Below are 23,375 nucleotides of genomic sequence, written 5' to 3'. Positions count from 1 at the left end.
ATCACCCATTCGGTTTTAAAACCTTAACTGTCAGGGAAGAGATGTGGCTCAAGTGGTTGAGCACCTGCTTTCCACATGGGAGGTCCCAGGTTTGGTCACTGGTGCCTCCTAAAAACAATCCGAAAAAAACAAGAAAAACAAAACACCAAACAGCAAATATACAAAAAAACCACCTCAGGGGAGCTAATGTGGCTCAGTGGTTGAGCACTGACTTCCTTCACATGAGGTCCTGGATTCAATCTCTGGCCCTAGTACCTCAAAAACAAAAACAAAAAAACACCTTACCTGTCTCTCAACTCTAGAGGACAGTGTAATCTCCCCAGTCTAGTATATAAAGCCTCTCATCCCAGCTTCAGCCCACCTTTCAGGCTTTATATCCAATCCTCACTGCTCTCTGAACACAGCATACACTTGTAGAAGTCTTTGGCTTTGTACTTGCAGTTCCTTCTGCCTGGGATGCCCCCCCACCCCCACCATCTCTGCCTGGTGAACTCCTGCTCATCCTTTCGGGCCGAGTCCAGAAGAAAGTTCCTCCACCTGGCTTTCCCTCTCCAGTGGCTGGCCAGCTACCCCTCCTCTGTGTTGCCACATGCTCAATGTTGCGTTCAATGAAATATATGCCACCCGGACAGCAGGCAGCTGTTTATTCGAGTGTCTCCCTTCCCCTCTATGAGGATAAGGACTTTGCCTCAGACAATTTGGCTTCCCAGAGCTGAATGAAGGAATGAATTCCTCCTCCTCCTCCTCAGGCTAAAATGACCCCTATCTTCTCTCCTCAGGGTTCAAAGCAGAAAGAAATAATTGAACAGAATTTATTGGTTTTCTTTAAGTGTCTCTGGTTTGGCTGTGGATAGGCTCTCCAGGTTCTTCTGACTTCTTTTCTTGGCTGCTGCTGCAGCTTTTAAAGCCTGTTTTTCCTTTTTCAGCTTTTGAACCTCTTTGAAAACCTGGTGATAAAAAGGATAGGAAAAGACTTCATAACCCCAGGCAAGGCCTCAGACTTGGAGTGGGCAGGATAGGACTGTCTCCCCCAGTAATAACCCCAGCCTTTCTCCATTGGGTTGGAGACTTGTGACCTCCTGTGTCCGCTGGAGGCCCTGGCAGAAGCCAATTCTATGCCTTTACCAGAAACAGACAACCCCTCCCTCCTGTTCCCTTCATCTCAGTCCGAGTGGGGCCAACCAAAGCGGCATTTCTCTCTCGTACCTGAAGGCACAGAGCCCTCTTGGTTACTGAGCGGCGGTGGGCCCGTCGGTAGTACAGAGGGGGGAAGGTGTACTCAATCCCCAGCTCCTTGCACGTCTTCTCAAAAACATCAAAGTTGGTCTTACGGAGGTTTTTGAGCATCTTTTTCCTCTGGTCAATGCTCATCAGCAAATAGCGCTTGTGGGCTTTGTCCTGTAATGGAGTCTGTGTTATTTTCAGAATTATATAAATATATGGTATGCCACGTCACAGTTTCAAAAGGACAGTCACTTTATCATCTCATTGAAATCTCCTAACAATCTTATGCAATGTTAGTGCCTCTAATTGTCATTGTTATCTCCATTTTACAGAGGAGGAAATAAAGGTCAAAGATATTATCTGATTCATAAAAGATCCTAGAACTGCGGGTGCTGAGGTTGGAGCTTGAATCTGGTCTAGCAGTCTGACTCCTATGCCATCCACTCAGCCTCTCCGGTTTAGCAAACTGTCAGCTGGGGTGGAGAGGAGGGAAGCCCTTGTGCTCCTCCTGGAGACCAATCACAGGAGGGTGCGGCTTTGTGAGGGACCAGTGCAGTGGGGCTGGTGTACCATGCCAGTAATGAACAAAACTATGATCTCCCAGGTGTAGGATCCACCAACTCCAGAATCACCAAGGTGCCAGGCATGGTGCTGGGCCCATCTGTGCCCACCAACCATGTTTTCTCTAAAAATAACAGCAATTGCTAATTAAGGCAGCTCCGTGACAGGCATTGTGCTAAGATATGGCATAATGGTTAAGCATGTGGGCTCTAGAAAGAGATCACCTTGTTTCAAGTTCCAGCTCATCACTTCCTAGTGATGTGCCTTAAAGAATAACTTTAAAAAAAAAAAAATTTTTCCCCTATCCGCCCGCCCCCAACCCCAGTTGTCTGCTCTCTCTGTCCATTTGCTGTGTGTTCTTCTGTGACCACTTCTACCCTTATCAGTGGCACCGGGAATTGGTGTTTCTTTTTGTTGCGTCATCTTGCTATGTCGGCTCTCCGTGTGTGCGGCCCCATTCTTGGGCAGGATGTACTTTCTTTTGCACTGGGTGGCTCTCCTTACGGGGCGCAATCCTTGCGCAGGGGGCTCCCCTACGCGGGGGACAGCCCTGCGTGGCATGGCACTCCTTGCTCGCATCAGCACTGCGCATGGGCCAGCTGCACACGGGTCAAGGAGGCCCGGGGTTTGAACTGTGGACCTCCCATGTGGTAGGCGGACGCCCTATCCATTGGGCCAAGTCTGCTTCCTAAAGAATAACTTAATCACTCTCTGCCTAGGTTATTTCTCTGTAAACTGGAACATAAAGATATGCTTATATGGGTTAAATGAGATGATGCCTGTAAAGTATTTAGCACAGGACCAAAACTATATGCGACATGTTGGCTGTTATTTCATGTGTTCCTCATGATCCTGTAAACGGATACTATTATCTCCATTTACCGTTAAGGGAACAGAGGAGGGTCAGGCATACAATATAGCTTTTCCAAAGGCATGCAGCTAGTCTGGTGGTAGAGCTAGGATTTGAACCCAGGGCTATTTGGCTCCATTCATACATTCACCAAATATTTACAGAGCACCCCCTATGTGCCAGATACTGTGGTCATGCTCTACCGTTTGCCCTCTTAACCACTGGTGACACTCAGCACAGCTGGGCAAAACTCCCATTTCTCCAACACAGGCAGCAGGGCAATGTGTCTCCCAGTACAGCTGAGTGGTGGGCACTCTGGAGGAGCAGGCACCTGGCTTCTCAAGCTGCTTCTCGGGATCAGAGCCCTTCTCCTCCCAGACTTCCCTCCCCCAGGAATGCCCAAGGTTTACCTTTCGATGCTTCTGCATGTGTTCTTCATAATTGCGGATTTTGACTGTCAAGGCAACAACTGAAACCACAAACCACAGAGGATGAGAACGGGCACAGAAGGAAGGAAGGAAGGACCCAGACCTGGCTTATATTTCAAGAACTCAAGGAATGACAATCACCAATGCTTTTGTACAGCTCTCTATAAATTCCACAGCTCTTTTAATTTCAAGATCTCAAAAGCCTGTGGATTATCTTTCTAAAGAAAGCAAAGTCAAAAGAAGGAAATTTCTTAACCTGATAAAGGTATCTTCCAAGAAACCCACAGCAAATAGCATTCTTAGTGGTAGAACTTTACAGCATTCTCATTAAATTCAGGAATTAGACTAGGATAAATACTATCATGGGAGAGTTTAGTGGTGATAAGGTAGAAACAGATGAGGTGAGGTAAGCAGCTTGCTGCAGTTGAGTGGTCCCCAGACTGGGGTTTCAGGGGATGAAAAGATGCTGAAACTCATCTTCTCAAAAGGGGCTATGGAGGAATTGGGCCCCCAGATCTATTTTTTCCATGGGAGTTTAGTGTCCTGTATGAACTCATTGGATTCTAACCCACTAGAATGAAGGCAGGAGGGTGGGAGAGGGAGAGGCAGTAATACAGGCTAATGGTAAAGGGGGAAGAAATGGACAGACCCTTTGTAGGTCCACTAGTCTATCCCACTTGCTTCAGTGGTCAATGAAGATAAATTTCTTCGCCTAAAGCAAGAGGAGAGGGGAGTGCTAGGGTTTTTTCATCTACACCTAATGCGGACTGCTGTTCCAGCTTGAAACCAAAGGAGGAATATTACCCTGATGGAGATTCTCTCAGAACCCCCAGCTCAGGAGCAAGATTGCCTAATCTTGAATCCTGGCTTTTCCATTCACAAACTGCGTGTTCTCAGGTAAATAACTTAATTCTGTGCCTCAATTTCCTTCTCTGTACAATGAAAGTAAAAACAGTGGATACCACAAAGAATTGTTGTGGGGATTAAATGACTTAAGTTATGCGAGGTTTAGTACAGTGTCTGACACAGAAAGGCTGGGTAAATGTCAGCTCTTGCTATTAATAAAGCAGAAAGCTTTAGTTTCCAAAGTGTGTTTGCATCCTGTGGCTTCTCATAATTCTACCATGAGGTAGGTAACATTACCTCTGCCCTACCCCACAAACTCCCGTTTTCCAGACTAAGGAAGCAGAGGCTCAGAGAGGGTTGGCGACTTGCCCAGGCTCAACAGTGGTATGAGGCAGGGTCCGGACCCAACTCTAGGATCAAACAGCCTGGGACAGAGTCCTGTTTTCATTGTCTTGGCCTGCAAGTCTCCCTCTGCCAAGCCACATCTAATCCCCAGAATGTCTGCAGACAGAGGCTCTGGCTCAAGTGCCAGCTAGCATACTACCTCCATACCCCCTACTCCCCACACCAACTTCGAGCCTCCAGTGAGCTGGTGTCCTCAGGATTTGCCAGGACCTTGTTCATCAACTGCTCCTGCTTGATTTTCAGTTTCTCCTTCTGTTGAAAACAGAGGAACCATCAGAAACAAAGACTCTGTGAGGTCTGCCACCCTCCATGAACTAGTCTTCAGGACACAGGGTTAGACTTCATTCTGCTCATCAAACCATGGCAACCACATGGTTATTTATATCTAGGGGAGTCCAAAGCCAATACCACTGAGAGGAGAAATGCCTTGTGGGGTAAGTGCCCCCGAAGCTTGCTCATTCATTCATGTATCAGGTATTTATTAAATATCTACTATTTGTCAGGTGTTAGGGGTACCATGGAGAATAAGACTGTCTTTGCCCTCAAGATGTCCTGGGGGTACTGACAAGTGAAAGGTGAATGACACTGGGATAAGTGCTGTGACTTGAGAAGCACTGGGAGGGGGTGGAAAGTGAGGGGTGTAGAAAATGTTAACCAGATGTCATGGTAGGAGAGTCCCAGACAAAAAGACTGAGGGAGGCCATTGTTTGCAACAGGCCACTCACCCGGTTGGCCATCTCCAAAGACAAGAGTCTTTTCACGACATCGTCAACGCTGTGGAGAAAACATAGCAATGAGATATAGGTTAGGGGTGGAGGTGGGGAGAGAGAAGGCAAAACTGTTTTCATTTTAGTTTGAAAAGCAGAAAAATCTATCTCTCTGGATATGGGGACCCATTTCCCAGGGATTAAGAGGTACCATGAGTTTGGCTCGCTGGGCTGAGAGCACGGACCAATCTGATAACTAGAAGAAACTGGAGCTGTCAGCTCCAGTGTTCTGGTCTCATCACAAGGAGGGCAAGAGGAGGATTTCCATTTTAGCCAGAACACGGTTCAATCTGTTTTGAGACACTTCACTTCTCTAATTTTGTTTCTTCTCAAGTAACACTCCACCAGGGAGACTGGAAGGATTGCTCAGCCCCTACCATGCCCAACAGGCATAAGGACTTTGGTCTGGTGTTAGCCTTGCTGTGGAACCCAGCTCTGCCCCTTAGTAGCTGCATGACACTGGGCAGCTTGATAATCTACAAAAGAGGGGCGCTATTTCCTTTCTCACAGAGTTCTTGTGAGGAACAAGAGCTGAGGGATTTCTACAAAGACCTGTCAGACACATTAGCTCCTTGGTAGCTGGTGGTTTAGAGTCCTGGCCCAGAATACAAAAAAAGGCAAGCAGTTGCACTCCACCTGCCCCTGCTGCCCACTCACCCTTACCATGCCTGGGCCTCTATAACCTCTCTGTCCCATTCCATAAACAAGCTTCAGCCCAGGCCTTGAAGCCATGTTATTCCTCCTCCCTGCCAATCCTCCCAGGGCCCTGTGCCTCTGCAAAGAGATTTCTTCCTGCTTACTTCTCAATTCCAGGGACATTCTGGTAGTCTTTGAGCAGCATGGAAGGGGGTGGGTCATCGTCTTGTCTCGGTTGGACTGTCCAGTGCAGGGATGGAAAACATCCAGAGTCAGCTCTCACAGCTCATCCTCCCAGACCTGGCTTTTCTCACCCTTCCCCCACTTTGAGTCTCCAGAGTCTCAAGCAAGGCACTGAATATCTCTAGGCTCAGGTTCTTCTCTGTACTTGCCTTGATAGTTCACCCTGGAGTGTTTGGTTTTTTCCATACTGTGCTTGCAGCTCTCACACAGCTGTCTGGCTCTATAGTTATCAGATTCCCACTAGGATGGGTCCTCCTAGGGACAGGTCTGAGTTGGATTCCTTCTGAATCCCCTACAGCCTGGTCCCATGGCCCAGCCTAGAAAAGGCACTCAGCAAACCACTTGATGGCTGACTGCATGAGTGAAATAAGGGGGTTGAAGAGGGAACCCCTAACTTTATGATGCCTGAACACCAAGTAGAGACACAGGGAACCTCAGCCTTGGTGAGAGCATCCCTGCCATTCTTTGGAGGTGAGGGAGGGGTATGGGGAAGATCAATTTGTCTCACCAGTTTGACTCTGCTCTGCTGCTATGCGGTAAAAGGGATCATAACCATTATGCTATACTGTCGTGGAATGGGAAATCGAGTTCTCCAGCTCAAAGGAGCAACCCTTGGTAGGCTTGGGTAATGCCGGTCACGCACTCCCTCTTGCTTGCTCATCTTCACTGGGGCCCACTCCAAAAGCTCCCGCCCCTCCTCCCCATGCAGGCTTCAGACTGTGGGGTCTTCTGCTCTGATTCACCCCTTGCCAAACGAGGGGCTAGACTCTGTCCACCCCATCTACTGCTTCTAACTCGCCATCTCTGATCCCTTTGCCACCCCACACTTTCTGTCCCAAGTCCCACCCCAAGTCCCCGTACCTGGTTTCTGGACGGCATATCCACGCGCGGCCTGGAGGAGACCTGCGCAGAAGAGGAAACGCTAGGACCGATCTCTTTAAATAGTCCAGCCGCATTTCTTTCAGTGACCTTCATATATATCCTTCCCCCATGCCCTTTGCGCCTCTGAACTTAGCCGCCGTCGGGTTTCTTACCCACACCTCTCAAACTTCGTCTCCTTTCGGCACATTTACTGCTCTTTCAGCTTCCGCTGCACTTTCGCCCTTCCCCCACCACTCTGTATCCTGTTATTTTCGTCGAACCCCATGTTCCTACTACCGTCGCCCCAGTTCTCAGTTCCTCACCTCGAGGCTGCAGAACCCTCTGGTCGGAAGGACGCCCAAGGACTGGGGTCTGGGCCACAACCTGGGTCCGAATCGAACGCAACGCCCTCCACGCCACCCTGAGCATAGTGACTTCCGACTCCCGCAGGGCGCAGTACGGCCGGGATTATACGGGCGCCGCCATGTTTGCACAGGCTCGACCAATAGAGTGCAGTCGCGGGATCGGAGCGATGAGGACAGAGAGAACGGATTGCAAAGTCAGGACTCAAAAAATGTAGCAAAACTTTGGGAGAAGTTTGGGTTACCGGCTGTGTGATTGGTGGTCGTTGTCTGGCCACGTTGTACCTGCTGTATAAATACTAAAATGCCACTTTTTCTTGGGCATGCATCCTGCTCTATTTTTTTTTTATTCATTAAAAAAAAATATTACATTAAAAAAATATGAAGTCCCATTCAACCCCACCGCCCCCACCCCCACTCCCCCCACAGCAACACTCTCTCCCACATCATGACACATCCATTGCACCTGGTAAGTACATCTCTGGGCATCGCTGCACCCCATAGTCAATGGTCCACTTCATAGCCCACACTCTCCCACGTTCCATCCAGTGGGCCCTGGGGGGATCTACAATGTCCCGTAATTGTCCGTGAAGCACCACTCAGGACAACTCCAAGTCCTGAAAACGCCTCCCCTTCTCATCTCTTCCTCCTATTCCCCGCACCCAGCTGCCACCATGGCCACCCTTCCCACACCAATGCCACATTTTCTCTGTGGACATTGGCATCCTGCTCTTAATCCTTCCCTGATACCCCTGGTCTCTGGTCCAGGTTGTTTTGGGGGCTTCCTTGAGGTCTGCCCCCGTCGTCTACCCCGATTTAGTATCTTCGCCTTCTCTCCCTTGGACCCTGTGAGAACCACTGGGTTTCATCCTGATGATTAACATCGCTGACTCAGCCATTTCCTCACTGTTTTCTTGTGCGAGTCCCTCAACTTTTCTGGGTCTCAATGTACTCATCCATTAAATGGGGATGGTATAATAATATCGATCTTTTAGGTTGCTGAGATGGTTAAATGAAATGGTTGCATGCAAAGTGTCTGGTGTATAGTAAGCATTCAATAAATATTAACTGAAATAATATTTGTGAAATGAGGGGCTAGACTTTTCTGGGTCAATTCACCATGTCCCATGGCACTCTGTGACTCCCTGCATGTAACCCTTGCCGCTGTGTTCTAATTACTAGTTTTCAAGTGCCTGCCACTAGAATGGGGGCTCTCTTGAGGGTGGACTGAGTTGAGTCAGTTCTGAATCCTGCTGCCAGCCCAGCTGAGGGGCTAGATGAGGGCTGAGTGAAGGAAGGAAGCAATGAGTAAACTAACAATAAACTAACAATTCTAGTAAGTACCCCTGAAGGTTAGGGCCCGGAAAAGAAAAAGAACTGAGACTCAGACACACTCAAGAGTTTCTTTAGAAAAACCAGTTTAAGAGAGGGCAATGACAGGAACAAGCACAGAAGGCTATCAGGTGGGGCTGGATGAGGCCAATTTATATAGATTAGGGGTATGTGGGGAGGAGTGCTGGGGACCAAGGATAGGAGGTGGGAGCTCTCTCTGGCTTTCCTGGGGCTGGGGTGGTTTTCTAGTGATGGATTACTGACCTGACTTTCTCCTCTGGACAGCCCAGCCCTGTCAGGAGGCAGGCCCAGGTGGCAGGGTCCCAGGAAACCCTAAAAGCCCCCCAGCTCCTCCACCCCATGGACCTGGAGCCCCTGCAGCAGGGGGAAGTCAAATAGTGGTCCAAAGGCACAGTCATCTTCCTGGTTTGGAGATGGGGGTACTGGGGGCCCCAAGGGGGCTGGTTTGGAACCAGAGGTTCTCATAGGGACTTGGGGCTGGGGGTGAGGGCCTCCCAAGAGGGGCTGGGTGGAGTCGCAGCGGAAGTAGTGCCCTGGCCCTGACCCTGTGGGGCTGCCCAGCACCTTCCCATAAAGGACTTGGTCACTGGTGCCAGACTGAGGCTGGGGCTGGGTGGGAGGTTGCTCTTGGGTTCCCCTGGAGCACATAGGCCTGGACTAGGGTGGGGAGGCCACATGCCCCCGTGCTGTCGCTGGACTCCCCAGGGCCCTGGCTTCTTTTCTTCCTCCTCTAGCACCGTGATCTTGGCGATGGGGGGGCATGCTGGAGTCCTGAAGGCTGGGCAGCTGGAAGGTCCTCCTGAACATACGGACGTGGGGTGAGTGGATGGTTCATTTCTGAAGTGTCTACCCCAGTCATGATCCCTTCTTGAGTCGGGATGGTCATGGGACATTTCTGCTGCTCTCTGCTGGAACTCAAAGAGTTATACTTGCAAAGCACCTCACCTGTCCTGACTCACTGCAAAGAATCTTCCCGACAATTCTCTGCAGGATTATCCCATTTTACAGTGAGGTAGGTGAGTGAATTCTGATACTTGCAAATCTGGGATGCAAACTCAGGTCTGTTCAACTCCAAAGTTAGGGGATCTTGTTAGGAGGTGACAGGAAGGTTCTGAGTGGTCATCCTCAGAGGGCTTTCCGTCCACTGTGGGCCTGGGCCAACACCCCGCCCCATTTTCCCTGTCCCTCCAGGCTTCTCACCTCTGCCACGATGGAGGGCACCCAGGAGCCCAGGCTGCTGTGGGCTGGGTCTGGGACACTTGGCCAGAGGGGATTCTTCCTGCTGGAGGAGGGGGGCAGGTGAAGGCTGGGTCAAACATGCCCTCCCATCTTTCTACCCTTCCTCCTATGCATGCCCAGCAGCTGAATGGATGGTCCCTTAGTTCAGAGAGAAGAAGGTGGATTGTCCGGACTCCCAGATACAGGCTTTTGGAGCTGGAAAGACTGGAGGGACTTAAACTGGTCCACCCAGTTGAACTGCAGGCCCCTTTGAGAATCAGGTCTCTTGAAAGGACTCACCTGGGGCTACAGCAGAGCCGGGCAGCCCCACAGAGACAGATGATCAAGAACAGGAGGCTGAGGCAGGCCCAGGAGGATGTGCAACTCTGACTCTTCTGGGGTGAGGAGAAAGCCAGAAGATGTAAGAGTGCCTGTGAGATGCCAGTGGCTGGGACCCCAGGACAGGGCTGGGTCTCCTCCCTCAGTCTGGGCCTCCTCCCTCAGGCTGGGACCCCAGGGCAGGGTTGGGCCTCCTCTCTCAGGCTGGGACCCCAGGGCAGGGCTGGGCCTCCTCCCTCAGGCTGGGGACCCCAGGGCAGGGTTGGGCCTCCTCGCTCAAGTTGAACTCTCAAGGCAAGATCTACTCTCAGAATGGGAACCCTTTGGTTGGAGCACCCTCCCAGCAACCCTCTCTGCCTAGCTCCCCTCTCCCCTTACCCAGAGTCATCAGCTTGAGACCTGTACTATTGGTGGCCCCGGCCTGGTTGGTGGCCATGAGGTGGACGTGGTACAGGCTGGCAGGCTCCAGACCGTGGAGGACAAAGCCATGGGAGGAAGCATTCAGGACGGTGGCTGGGGTTGGGGAGCACCATCAGCCTGGGCCTGGATGCCGAGGCCTCAGGCTCCCTCCATGGTTCCTGAGTGCTTCCCTCCACCAGGCCTGCTGGGGCTGTAGGGGCTTGAGGATAGACTCACAGAAGGACTGGTCCTGAGCATTGGTCCAGAAGATGGTGTATTGGGTAAAGGGGCTTTTCCCCAGCTCAGGAGCCGCAGGTACCCACTCCAGCTGGGCCCACGTCTTGCCAATGTGCTTTAGATGCAGCTCTGGTGCACGGGAGGGGGCTGTGGGAAGAGAGTTGCAGACGGGGAACCGAGATGGGCAGAGAGCCTTATGGCTGGACTCCTTATGGCTCGCCCAGACCCACAGCCTGTGGGGTACTGAGGAAAGAGTCCAAAGGGACTATGTCCAGTTTCTACCTGCTTAACAGTTTCGTTTTCCCAGAAGCTTTGTCTGAATTCCACCTACTGCCAAAAAGTGGCCATGTTAGGACCTGAATCTGGCTTTCTTTGACTCCAAAGCTTTTCTCCTTGATTTCTGCCAGGCCTGATTTTGTCTGACTCACTATCTGATTTCTGCCTCTTGCCCTCTGAATTTATGCTAGGTCCTCTGTCTAATTTCTCTCTGGAGTGGCACCTGATTTCTGTTGGGACAATTGATTGAATTTTACTAAACTGGCTTCCTGAATTCTTTTATTTTCAAACACAATTGTGAGCATGTCACACCCAGATCAACACTTCTCATTGTCTCCCCACTTCCTATAAGATAAAAAAGAATGCCCTTGGCATGGTATCCAAGACAAGTCCTAAACCTTGTCTGGCTCTTTAGCTCCATATCCCGCAGTGCTCCCTGCCTTCTGCCAAACCCACTGTCCAATTTCTAATACGTCTTCCTCTCACTTCTGTCCAGCTGCTTTTGCAGGGGTGAAATGCAGGGGTAATCTTAGGATTGGGAGAGACCCCTCTCCACGGCCAGAGGTAGGAAAGATGGAAATGTTCTTTCATATTCCTGTCTGTTGGGGCCAGGCAGGCCTTGGGAGAGGGGCGTGAGGGTTGTGGGAAGGGGCCTGCTGGCTGACGGACCTTTCTCTTGGGAATAGGTGTAGATGTGCTGGGAGGGTCCCATGGTGTCCTGGTATAGGGGCGTCACAGTGATCTCGTAGAGCTGAAAGGGCCTAATGTTCTCTGTGGAGAGAAAATGGGGTGAGTGCTCTGGTTAGGGGCTAACCTCTGCTGATGATCAGGTGCTAACCTCAACCTCTTCAGGCTAACCTGGGCTTCACCATGCTGGCCTAAACTCCACAATATCACCTTCAGATCATTTTGATGGGGATAAGAGAAGAAAAGTGGAAGCAAGAGCTGGAAAAGTGGTAGGGCCAGAAATGACAAAAGAGAGGCCCATGGTAGACTGTATTCTGAGGATGGGAGATGAGAACAGTGAAGGATGGAGAAAGGCTAGGGAATCTGTTTCTCTGGTATGGTTCAGGTTGTCCCTGGCCTACCTTCAGATGCCCAGCCACCCCTCTCCCCGGCCCTGCCCACATGCCCGGCGCCCAGGTGCAGCCTCACCCTGCAGCAGAGTCCCTGTGAGGCTCCCATTATGCTCTACTCTCCAGGCTTTGTTGCTGCCGCTGGGGCTGGGGGGTCCCAGGCCCCACTCAATCACATAGCCCTGAGGCTGGGTGCTGGGGGGCTCCCAGCCCACCCAGAGACTGTGAGGATCTGGGGCCGTGGTGTAGAGCCTGGTCAGGGGTGGGCCTGGAGACAGAGTGAGAGACAGTGGAATGCAGGTGACAAGAGTGCAGGCCCAGAGTCAGAAGCCTGGGTTCAAATCCTGGCTTTGCTACTCACACGCTGGGTGACCCTGGGTAAGTCAACATCTGAGCCTCAGTTTCCTCATCTGTAAAATGGAAATGGTGATAAAAAGTTCCTACCTTATAGGGTCATGGCATGGGTTAAATGAGATGGTGCATGGAATGAAGGCTACTCTAGTGCCCAGCGCAGAGTAGGGCTAAAAAACAGTAATAGCTGACACAATAGAGTTCTTGGTATATGCCGGGCATGGTCCTTGATCCACGTTGATTCTCTGAGACCTTCAACAGTCCCAGGACAGGGAAGTATTATTATGTCACCATTGTATTCATGTGAAAACTGAGAGACACAGAGATTATTAACTTGTGGCTAGTAAGCAGGAATATTAGCTATTCTTATTGTTATCATTATTATTAGTCTCACCTTGTGAAGACCCATATTTAGGGGAACTTTTTGGTGTGGCAGCTGATCCCCTGGGAATGAGCAATTAATCCAGGGACCATATTCCAGCTGGAAAGGCTTAGGACTTTCTCTCCCAGCTTCCTTGGCAGAATGGTCTCTGTGTGTGTGTGTGTAACCAAGGTAACCTGGTTCTGGCTAGTGATAATAATAATAGCTAACACATACTGAACAATTACTTTGTGCCAGGCGCATATCTTAACTTATTTAGATCTCACAACAACGCTCTGAAGTGGGCACCGATATCGTCCCCATTTGCCAGGTGAGTAAACAGAGGCCAGGGAGGTGCAATAACTTGCCCAGGTCATGCAGTTAGCCAGCGGTGGAACTGGATTTGAGCCCAGGCAGCCTAGCCTCAGCACTCACGGGCTTAGCCACGGTGTGCTACTGCCTGCCAGGCCCCGTTACCTCTGCTCTCCAGGAAGACCACTGGGGTGGGGCGCGAGGTCCCGGCCGTGTTGTAGGCCATGAGGGCTACCTCCCGGGCTTCCCGAGGCAGGTAGAAGGTGCAGTTTAGCTCTGTGGTGTTGCAGAGGGGTAGGACTGCCTCAGTCTGGCCCGAGGGTCTCCAAGAAACCAGGTATCCTTGGATCTGCCCTCCAGCTTTCTCCAGGGGCTGGGTGGGCACAGTAGGAAAAGATAAGGGTTAGCACTCCTGGGGAGTCGGGCAGAGCCTCTGGATGGGCAGATGGATCACAGGAACTAAGCCCCCTAGGCTGGGAGCAAGGCTTCCCGCCTTCCTCCCTCACTCTGTTCCCCTGGGCCAGGTCCTGGAGGGAGGGAAGGCAGAAGCACGTCACTGCACTTGGCAGTCACTTCACTATTCACAGAACAGACCCTTTTGGACACAGATGAGTCCTGCTTTGTTGTCTCTCCAAAAAGGGCACTACCCCACTTCCTAAGCACACACAAAAAGGGCATGGAAATCACATACAAATTGGATCACAGGGGTCTGCCTGGGTAGGAGGAGGTCTCAGGGGTGAAGGGATGGCCTTCAGAGGGGGGTCACCTTCCAGAACAGCTGCACATCCACTGTCCTGGGATCCAGCTGCCTGTGCCGCCACCACGTGTCCATTTTGACGATGGGGGCTGTAGAGGGAGAGGGCGGAGAGCGTGCCGGTCAGGAGGGCCCTGGAGGCTGGTCTGCGCCGTGATGGCTGCTCCCAGCCCCTTGCCACCTTCTTACCCAGTTCTGGCGTGCTCAGCTCCAGGCGGGGGCTCCAGTCGCTCCAGAGGCCAGGCAGGGGCCAGCGGATGCAGCGCATCTGCAGGGTGTAGGCTGTGGCTGGGAGGAGCCCACAGAGCTCGTGCTGGAGGGTCCTGGAGAACAGGGGGGCTACCTGGTGGGGGGGCGCCGTGGCTCTGAGCCTGGGTGTCTGGGCCCTTCCAGGGCAGCTCAAGCCCGTACTTCCCCACCCCTCAGCTCCCCACACCCCAGGCTCTTGGGGTTGCACTTGGCCTCACCAGGGCCCAGCTGGCTTCTCCAAGCTGTGGCTGGTAGCGCAGCTCGCACTTCTGGCTTATGAACAGGCTTGGCCTCCATGGCTCCCAGTGCAGCCGCAGGCAGTCTGGCCGGGGAGGAGCAGCCTCAGAGCTGGGGTCTGGGGCCCACAGCGAGGGGGGCTCCAGTTTTGCTGCAAGGAGAGGGGTTGTCAGAACCTCTCCCTGCCCCACCCTATAGGGCTCTGCCTTAGCTCCCTCTTGTCTCTGTCTGTGGTTCCATTTTCCAACCTGGGTTTCTCTCTCTTTCTGTCTCTTTCTGTGTCTCTGTCCATGTCTCCATATTTCTTTGGATTTGTCTCTGCATATGTGTGCCTCTGTTTCTCTCTAGGTCTCTATTTTGTGTTCTTGCCCCAGGGCCTTTGCACTGGTTGTTCCCTCTGCCTGGAACACTTATTCCCAGATATCCACGTGACTCACTCCCTCATCTCCTTTGAGTTTCTGCTCCAATGTCGGTTTCTCAGTGGGGACTTTTCCTGACCACTCTGTTGAAATGACAACTGTCTCCCACCCTGCTCACCCTCTGCCCCCCACTTTTTTTAGAGGAGGTACTGGGGATTGAACTCAGGACCTTGTAATGCAGGGCAGGCACCCAACCACTACATCTGCTCCCCGGTGAGAGTTGTTTTTTCCATTTGTTTGTTTGTTTTGTTTTTGGGAAGTACTGGGGATTGAACCCGGAACCTTGCATATGGGAAGCAAGTGCTCAACCACTTGAGCTACATCTGCTCCCCCTTCCCTGTTTTTAGTCCCCATAGCACTTATCTGCTGACATCTGATTGTTTTTTTTTTACTAGAATGCAAAGTTCTGAGCGTGGGATTCTTGCTATTTTGTTCACTGCTGTATCCCTAGCCCCTAGAATAGTCCCTAGTATGGAGTGGGCGCGTCAAGAAGTGTTTGTGGAAGTAATTGGTGACTGTGTCTCCTGCCTCTCTCTTACACGTGCCTCCAGCTGCAGTCTCCTTGGTGTCGTTCTTTGATATCTCTGCCTCTCGGTCTTCCGGTGTCTGTTTGTCTGTCATGGGTCTGTTTCCCTCTCCTGACCTCTCTGAGTCTGCCTATTTTGGGGGACTCTGCCCTCCCCCACACTCCGAGTCACCCACCAACATCCATGGGATTAAGGCACAGCTTCAGGGACAGGCTGGTCCCCAGCGCATTCTCTGCCTGCACCCAGATGCCCATATTCTGGTACAAATGCAGGTTTTTGCGTGGGATGGAGCAGCGGCTCTGCCCGGCCTCCGGCACGCAGTCCAGGATGGGCTCCTCTTGGGTCTGGCAGTTGCCCCGGCTCCTGCCAATAGGACCAGCTTGGGTGCTTGGGCAAGGAAAAGAGCAAGGCTCCCTTCTCCCTCCCACCTTTGCCTCGCAGTACTGCCCATGCCCCACCCCGGGACTCAGAGAAAGGCGCTGGGGTGGGAGCCCTTACTCACTTGAAACTCTTCAGGGTGAAGTTGGTGGGCAGGTGAGTGTTAGGTCCTGGCTCCCACTGGCAGGTGAGGTGGTTAGTTTTGAGGTCCAGGAGGCAGGACAGGTTGTGAGGTGGGGCAGGAGGGTCTGTGCGTGGGGTGGGGGACAGTGGGAGGACTTCGGTTAGGGCTACTCTGAAAGCTTTAGTTGGAACCTGTTTGCCATATTTCCCTGCCCTGGGTCAGGCCCCCTGGGGTCACCTTGTCCATCCCCCTGCCTCCATGCAGGTTGATCCTTGAGGGGCAGGCCTGGAAGTATCCAAGTATTGGCATGTACAGGGACAAGCATCACAGAATCCTGGTGGTCCCCCTCTTCCAAACCCTCCAACTCCAGACCCCTTTGTCACTGACAATATAGCACCTTCATCCTGGTTCTGCCATTCACTTATCTGTGATCTTGAAGTGACTTAACTCCGCTGTGCCTCAGCTTCCTTGCTCTACATAAAGTGCTTAGATGACTGCCTGGCACATAGTAAGCACTATGGAAGCGTTAGCTGTGCTGTTATTCTTGGACAAGCACTTTGGTCATTGTTGTTGTTTTTACTGATGCCTCAGTTTGGCACAAACTGCTAGTGAGGCTGGGGTTGGGGAGAAGCTGGGAGCAAGCTCAGCTCGTAGAGAGTGTCCTCCCTGGACTCCCCCTCCTCTGCTGAGGAGCTGGGCTTGCCCAGCAGCCATGGAGAGCACTGGCTTTAGAGCCACACTTCCTGATTTAAATTTCGGCTCCATCCTGATTAGTTGTGTGACTTTGGGCAAGTCACTTACTCTCTCCAACCCTCAGTTTCCTCATCTGCAAAATGGGGCTGATGGTGTTACCCTCTGGTAGGGAAGATGAGTTGATACACTGTCCGTAACGTGCTTACTGAGGACGAGCTCTGGCTGGAGGGACTTACAGCCAGCCTGCAGCTCAGCCTGGTCCAGGATCTGCACGCGGTTGTTCCAGCGCAGACAGCAGGAGAGAACGGCCTGTGTGAGGTTGAGGTGGGGCAGGGTGATGGTGGACTCCAGGGTCCCATTGGGCAGGTGCTGCTGCCTCCCACTGGGTTGAAGCTCTGAGTCCAGTTTCCATAGAATCTGTGGCTCAGGGTCCAGGTGGTTGCAGTTCCCGCCAATGGTGCAGGAAGCTGTGATGGGGTCCCCCAGGCGGACGATATGGGCAGACAGGCTGATGTGCCCGCACCCCTCGAGGCCTGGGTTGGAGAGAATATGCCGTGGATAACTCCTGTGCCTGGTGGAGCTGGGCTATCAGCCAGGTCTTTGCCCTCCTGGACCAGGGCCCTCACTCTCCTGCCTCACCCCTGAGGCACGGGGGCTGGAGTGGTAAAGGTGCCTTTGGGGCGATGAGAAGCTAGAAGCAGTAGGATAGGGATTATGATGTGCTGGTAAGGTTTAGCACAATCCGAGCAAAATAGACCCACTTCCCATGGTGTGAACCCTCCTGCCATGGCCAAGTTCAAGCTACAAATGTGACATCACTGAGTGTAGAGCTGGGAAGAGATGAGCACAGATGGCTACCAGGTAGAGACCAGTCCCTTCCCCAGCTCCCACCCCAAGGATGGTGAATTCAGTGTTAGAATGATAAGCAACCCGCAGTCATGGTAAGCTTTTTAAAATTCAAATCTGATTGCCTTACCCTATCTTGATCACAGCACTTCAGTGGCATGTTATTGCTCTGAATGGATGGATAAGAGCATGGATGTTGGGGCTAGACTGCTTAGGTTTAAATTCTAGCTCTGGGGAGCGGATGTGGCTCAAGCAGTTGAGCGCCCACTTCCCACATGGGAGATCCCGGGTTCGGTTCCCGGTACCTCCTAAAGTAGACAAACAACAAGCAGACAATGAGCAGACATCAAGCAAAATCAACATGCAGACAATGAGCAGAAACAATGAGCAGACAATGAGCAAAACAAATGAGCAGGGAGTAGATGTGGCTCAAACAGTTGAGTGCCTGCCACCCACATGGGAGGCCCCAGGTTCAGTTCCTGGTGCCTCCTAAAGAAAAAAAAATTCTGGATCTATCAATTATTATGTGACACTGGCATGTTCCTGAGACTTTCTGTGTCTCAGTTTTCCCCCCTGTGAAATGGACATAAATATACTTCCAGGCTTGGTGTTGTTGGAAGGATTAGATATGTTAACATGTGTAAGGCATTTAGAACAGTGCCTGGCATCTAAATATCCACTGCACTGATTAGTATAACAATCCAGATCCTTCGCCTGTCCCTGGTACCTGGCCCCTGCCTAACCTTTTTAGTTCCAGCTCAGACCATCCTCTCTCCACTTCAGTGCTTTGATTTTCTTGCTGTTCCTTGAAAATGCCACGATCTCATTAATCAATCTCCAGATCTTTGTACCTGCTGTTCCTTTTTGAGAGGCTCGTCTTCTTTCCCCCTACCCCTCTTTCCATGGGTTAACAGGCAGGTTTCCTGGGGGGACCAGACCAGGTCCAGACCAACTTGACCAGGCCAAGCCCCTTGTACTTCCACAATGCTCTTACTAGATTTATGATTACAGAGTCCCATGCGTATCGGTTCATCTGTCTCCCCAGCTAGACACCATCAGTTCTGTGAGGCCAGGGACCTTGTCTGTTTTAGTCATTACTGTATTCCCCATGCCTGGCATAGAGCAGACCCTTAGTGAAAATTTATCGAGTAAATCAGTAAGCGCTGCAATTTGCCTACCCTGCCTTCTCTCCTCTCGCTGGTGTTCTTAGGTCCATTTTCTGATGGGGATGCCGAGGCCCTAAGAGGAGAAGCAGCTTGGCCAGGGTGACAGAGCAGGTTCATGGTGCTCATCATGGGACTCCTACTGCTTCACAGACTCAGACTTGTAGCCTAAAAGGAACCTTGCAAGGCTGACCACTTCACAACTGCACCTGATGCTGAGTCTTCCACAGCAGGGCTCAGGTGGCCTGTTTTTGTGTGGCCGGTGAGCTAAGAATGGTTTTTACATTTTTAAAGGGTTAAAAAGAGCAGCAGCAACCGCCTGCTGAGACCAGAAGTGACCTGCAAAGCCTAAACCTTACCATCAGACAAAAGTTTGCAGACCCCTGCTGGATGGCATCCTGTCAATCTTGGCCTCAGTTTACTCACCCCTGGAGATGGCAGAATCTGCAGAAGAACTTGGGTCTCCCAGCCTTTTCTAGGCTGACCGGCCCAGACCCTCTCAGCATTTCTCGCGAGGGGTGGCTTTCCTGCAGAGGTCTGTAGTGGTGGTGGGATGGATGGGGGTGGGCCTGGCTGCCCCACATGCTATGACCCAGTTTTATGTCTCCTGGACTTCTCTAGGAATCCCTGGGTAGATCCTGCAGGGAAATGATTCCCCACTCCCAATAGCTCTCCCCGTTCCTCCCTCTCCCCACTGCACCCCCACCCCGGGCCGCACTCACTTCCGGGGAGCAGAAGGATGATCAGGGCAGCTCGGGTCAGGCTCCAGGTCCCCGGCCCCGCCATAGTGCCAGTCTTGGTGTTCACCTGGAGGCAGAGGGGGTGGTTAAGAGCACGGGCTTTGGAGTCAGAACTGACTTATTCCTTGCTCTGCCATGGTGCAGCTTTGGCTAGCTTACTTAACCTCTCTGCGTCTCAGCTTCTTGGTCTGTAAAGTGGAGGTAATATCCATATATGCTGCATAGGGCTTTGGGAGGAGGAAGACACAAAATGATGCATGTCAAGGGCCCAGCGCACTGCCTGGCACGTAAGAAATGACTCTCTAAGTGAGAGCCACTGTTATTATACTTGTCTTCCAGGAGAAGCAGGGAGGGAGCAGCGGGAAACAGCAATCTTCCCTCTTCTGCTTTTCCCCCACTTTCCTTCTGTATTAGCTGGGTTTTCCTCCAAAAAGCAGAGCCTGAAACAAGGGCTTGAAGGGAAGTAGTTTATTTGGGGAGGATCCCAGCAACAGAGTGAGAGAGCGGGGAGAATGGAGCAGGGAGGGGAGAGAGCCCACATAAGGATGCCTTAGTGAGCTGGCCATCTCTGCGGGCAGCCGGCCTTGATTCTGCGGGACCTTCCAAGGAGCCATGTGGAACACACCTCAGAATTGTCCACCCGATGGACAATTGATCCCTTTCATGGGTCAGAGGACAGGAGCACTTATCCATCCACTCTTGCCTCCCATTTGCCAAGGGATGTCCCTTGGGGTGTTAACGTCCTCGTGCTTCCAGGTTGTGCATACATAAGCACCAGGTAGGTTCTTGGAGGAGACCCACGACAAGGGGGCTAGAGATACTCTCTGGAAGAAAGAGAACTCCCAGGAGCAGCTGGGGGGGGGCTTTCAGGTTACACCCAGGGAAAGCTAGCGGTGATGACTAGAGGAAAGGTGGACTGAGCAGATGTGGGAGAGGGGGGGCTCCAAGGGGTCCAGTGCACCCCCAATTCTGGGCCCAGACCTCTGGGGCCAGGCGTCATATGGTCATGGTGATAGTGCCTAGATGGAGAGAGGATGAGCGCTAGTCTCAGGAAGTATCTAAGGTTACTGCCACAGGTGTGGGCAGTTTCCAGCAGCACCCCCCCAACCCTTCTTTTGCTTCCAGCCTAACCCTCCACCCTGCTCTTGTTGGGGTCTTGGGGCCAGACACCTGATCCTCTAGTACTAATTGGTGCTCTTGGTGGCAGGTGAGTGGGAATCGCTAACCAGTCTGTATGTATACACATGAACACATACACTTAAGTGGTTTCCCAGCAGATATCCTGTGCGTGGAAGGGAGAAAAAGCTAGGAGAATCTTTTTCTCTTCCTCCCAGATGGAGATGTGAATGAGAATCTCCTCAGATCCTCAAGGCTGTTTTTACTTGCAGGCGCCTCCCAGGAACTAAGAATCTGCCTATATATATGGTGACTGCTAACGCATAAGTTACCTTTGTGAAAATTAGAAAAAAAAGCACCCCAACTATGGACAGATGCAGCCCCACACTAGGACTCACGGCTTGGAGGCCGGAGAACAGGCTGAATTGATATCAGCCTCCACTTTTCCCTCATCTGGACACCATTATGCAGTGAGAAACCTGCACCACTGTCCAGAGCACTCCTGCCTCTCAATCAGTTGGCAACCTTCCTGCTCCAGCACACCAGTTTGATTATCCCCCACGCACATTTGTTGGGGGAGGTTTTGTCCCCTAGATCTAGAGTTAGGGACTCTTGTTCCCATCTGCATGCATTTTTGATTAGTATCCCAGCCCTGCTGCCCTAGTGAGGGTCAGCCTCAGGCCCAGCAAGGTCCAGCAAGGTCCAGCCCATCCTGTTGAGAGGCCCAGGTATCCTCCTCATGGGATCGTGGGTGCTGGGATTTCTGGCACCAGCCCCTGGTCCCCCACAGCAGCCCTGGGCACCCCCTACCAGGTTGGGGAGGAACTGGGGCCTGTTGGAACATGGTCTCACTCTCGGGGTCAGAATGCAAGGAGGTTGAGAGCCCAGCTCTGGGTCACACTACCTGATGGGAACCCTGGCTCTGCCACGTACCAGCTCTATGGCCTTGGACAAGTTACTTCACCCTTTCCAAGTCTCAGCTTCCCCGTCTGTGAAAAAGGGATCAGAACACCCACCTCTCGGAGTTGTGCGGGTGGAATGAGACGATCTGCCGTAAAAGCACTTAGCGCTGTGCTGGGCATGGAGTCAGCACGCAGTGCCCGTAACTTCTTTCATGAGTCATAAAGCAGGACACCACCCCATGGGAGCCAGCTGGGTTTAGCACGCTGTCCCCTGCCCCCCACAGGCTGCACGGTTGCCACCACCTTGTGCCTCTGTCACACTGCGTAGTTTCAAAGCCCGGCTCCTGGGCCCCCTCCTTTAAGCTCTCTCAAGCTCTCCCCCCTTCCCTCCACCTCCGCTTGGCTCCCAGGAGCTCCAGACCCTTTCTGGGCCCCAGCTCTCTGGGGGGCTGCCATCCCCCTCTCCACGCCCCTCTGTGCTTTCCTCACCCTTCACTCCCATCACATTCTACCTGCTCCCCGCACCCTCCCTCCTCTGCTTCGGTCCCTGTCCCTTGTCCCTCTCTCCCCTGTCCTTTCTACTCTTGGGATTTCTTTTTTCTGGAGAGGGAGGGCAGAAGGGAGGGGCTGGGAATAAACAGGGAGAGGCCTTCCCAGAGGTGGTTCAGAGAAGGAGGGAGTGAGGCACACAGAGGGGGAGACGCAGCAGAGCCAGGATAGAGACCGAGCCCAGGGAGACAGCGAGACACTGAGGGAGAGAGCAAGAGAGTCCACGGTACAGGACCCAGCGCAGCAGGGGACGCCCTGCAAGGCCCAGGGGCAGTCCCATGTCCAAAAGATTGTAAGATTTGAGTGACAAAGGGAAGCATGAGACAGAGAGAGGCACTGAGAGACTCTGGGAGGCACCAGACAGACAGAAACTGCGAGAGGAAACAAGCCAGAGGGGGGTCGAGGAGAAAGGACAGAAATGAGAGTACAGGGAACGGAGATGGAGTCGGGGGAGGGGAGAGACTGGGCACACAGACAGACACATAGACACGGGGAGGGACAACACCTGGCCTCTTCTGAGCCAGCTCAGGGTCTCTAAGGATATTCGGCGGCCTGGGACTTCCTTGATACACCCCCACCCTCACCCCCACCTCCACGCCCAAAGCTGGTGTGTCCTCAGGAAGAGAGACTCGATGTCCAGGGCTCCGGCTCCAAGGGACAGACCCTGAAGGCAGGAGGCCTGACCCCAGGCCTCAGGGCCCCTGGTTATGGGCACTCGGCAGAAGTGGGGAGCGGCCCTGGATTCTAGGTCCCCATCAAGCCCAAGGCTCTGCCCCTCCCTGGGGATCCCCTACTCACATTGGCGCCTGCTGGCCAGGCACCTGCTTGGCCGCCCCTCTCCTCTCCTCTCCAGTTTGGGGTAAGTTCCTGAAAACAGCACAGTGCAGTCCCGTTTCTCTCCCCCAGCCCTGTCGTTAATGGCTCGGCCTCTGACAGGCGGCAGGGGCTGAGGATTGCAACACCTGCCCAGCCTCCCTCCTTCTCGCCTGCCTTCGCGCTGCAGGCACAGACAGCCCCTTCCTCCCAGGAAGGAGCCTGGGAGGGAAACTGGTGAGGCCGGGCAGCCTTCCTGCCTCGGGGGTCTTAAAGGGGCTGGGGCATGTGGCAACAACGCCCCTTCCTTGCCTCCGGATTTCCTGAGCTTGAAGCTTTGGGACTGGGCAGGGCCCAGGCTCGGACCTGGCTGGGTTCCATCCCCGTACCCCCCAGCCCCGGGGGGTGGGGAGCATCACTTGGAGAGGGATCCTAGGTTCAAGGGCTCACAGAGCCCCTGAGCCCCACAGTGCTAGGAAGGGCGTCACCCAGCACTTTACAACGCTGGGCCATCTTTACAAGTTCTCCACCACTGCCCAGAGGCCTGGCAGACGGAGAAATGGGGACTCTGGGGGCAAGACAAGGTGGTGTCCTGGTGAGGCTCAGTTTTTTTTAGTTATCTGCATTTATATATATATGTGTATATATACATTTATTTGGTTTTCCAAAACAATTTTTACACATATTTGATTTTGTCTGATTCTCTCCAGACTGAATTATAAGAGGCACAGGGTTTTCATATGTTCACCAAAAACTAGTG

At 52.6% G+C, this 23,375-nt stretch overlaps 2 protein-coding genes across 2 annotated transcripts; both read right to left on the bottom strand.

Annotated features, from left to right (window-relative positions):
- Nucleotides 1-798: 798 nt before the first annotated feature.
- On the bottom strand, nt 799-7,330 carry MRPS15 (mitochondrial ribosomal protein S15). The gene is made up of 8 exons (XM_004472258.4): nt 7,145-7,330; nt 6,822-6,863; nt 5,882-5,957; nt 5,040-5,088; nt 4,482-4,566; nt 3,046-3,104; nt 1,207-1,398; nt 799-947 (listed from the first exon to the last, which is right to left on the bottom strand). Exons 1-8 carry the CDS (start codon nt 7,248-7,250, stop codon nt 813-815), a joined length of 744 nt encoding a protein of 247 aa, XP_004472315.1. The 5' UTR covers nt 7,251-7,330; the 3' UTR covers nt 799-812.
- A 1,254-nt stretch (nt 7,331-8,584) lies between these two features.
- Nucleotides 8,585-22,840, bottom strand: CSF3R (colony stimulating factor 3 receptor). Its single transcript, XM_058303867.1, is given in 22 exon segments — nt 8,585-8,962; nt 8,964-9,023; nt 9,026-9,151; nt 9,153-9,236; nt 9,238-9,330; nt 9,333-9,382; nt 9,682-9,818; nt 10,055-10,116; nt 10,118-10,160; nt 10,477-10,606; nt 10,730-10,876; nt 11,675-11,776; nt 12,161-12,349; nt 13,271-13,478; nt 13,872-13,951; nt 14,049-14,202; nt 14,327-14,496; nt 15,467-15,654; nt 15,794-15,917; nt 16,723-17,019; nt 19,218-19,302; nt 22,601-22,840. Coding segments are annotated over 21 exon segments (2,622 nt in total). The 5' UTR covers nt 19,282-19,302; nt 22,601-22,840; the 3' UTR covers nt 8,585-8,848.
- Nucleotides 22,841-23,375: the final 535 nt, after the last annotated feature.

This window comes from Dasypus novemcinctus, chromosome 9 (genome assembly GCF_030445035.2).
Source record: "Dasypus novemcinctus isolate mDasNov1 chromosome 9, mDasNov1.1.hap2, whole genome shotgun sequence".
NCBI classification, from domain to species: domain Eukaryota; kingdom Metazoa; phylum Chordata; class Mammalia; order Cingulata; family Dasypodidae; genus Dasypus; species Dasypus novemcinctus.
The sequence above is the reverse complement of the archived record's forward strand: the minus strand, read 5'-3'. Positions and strand labels throughout refer to the sequence as shown.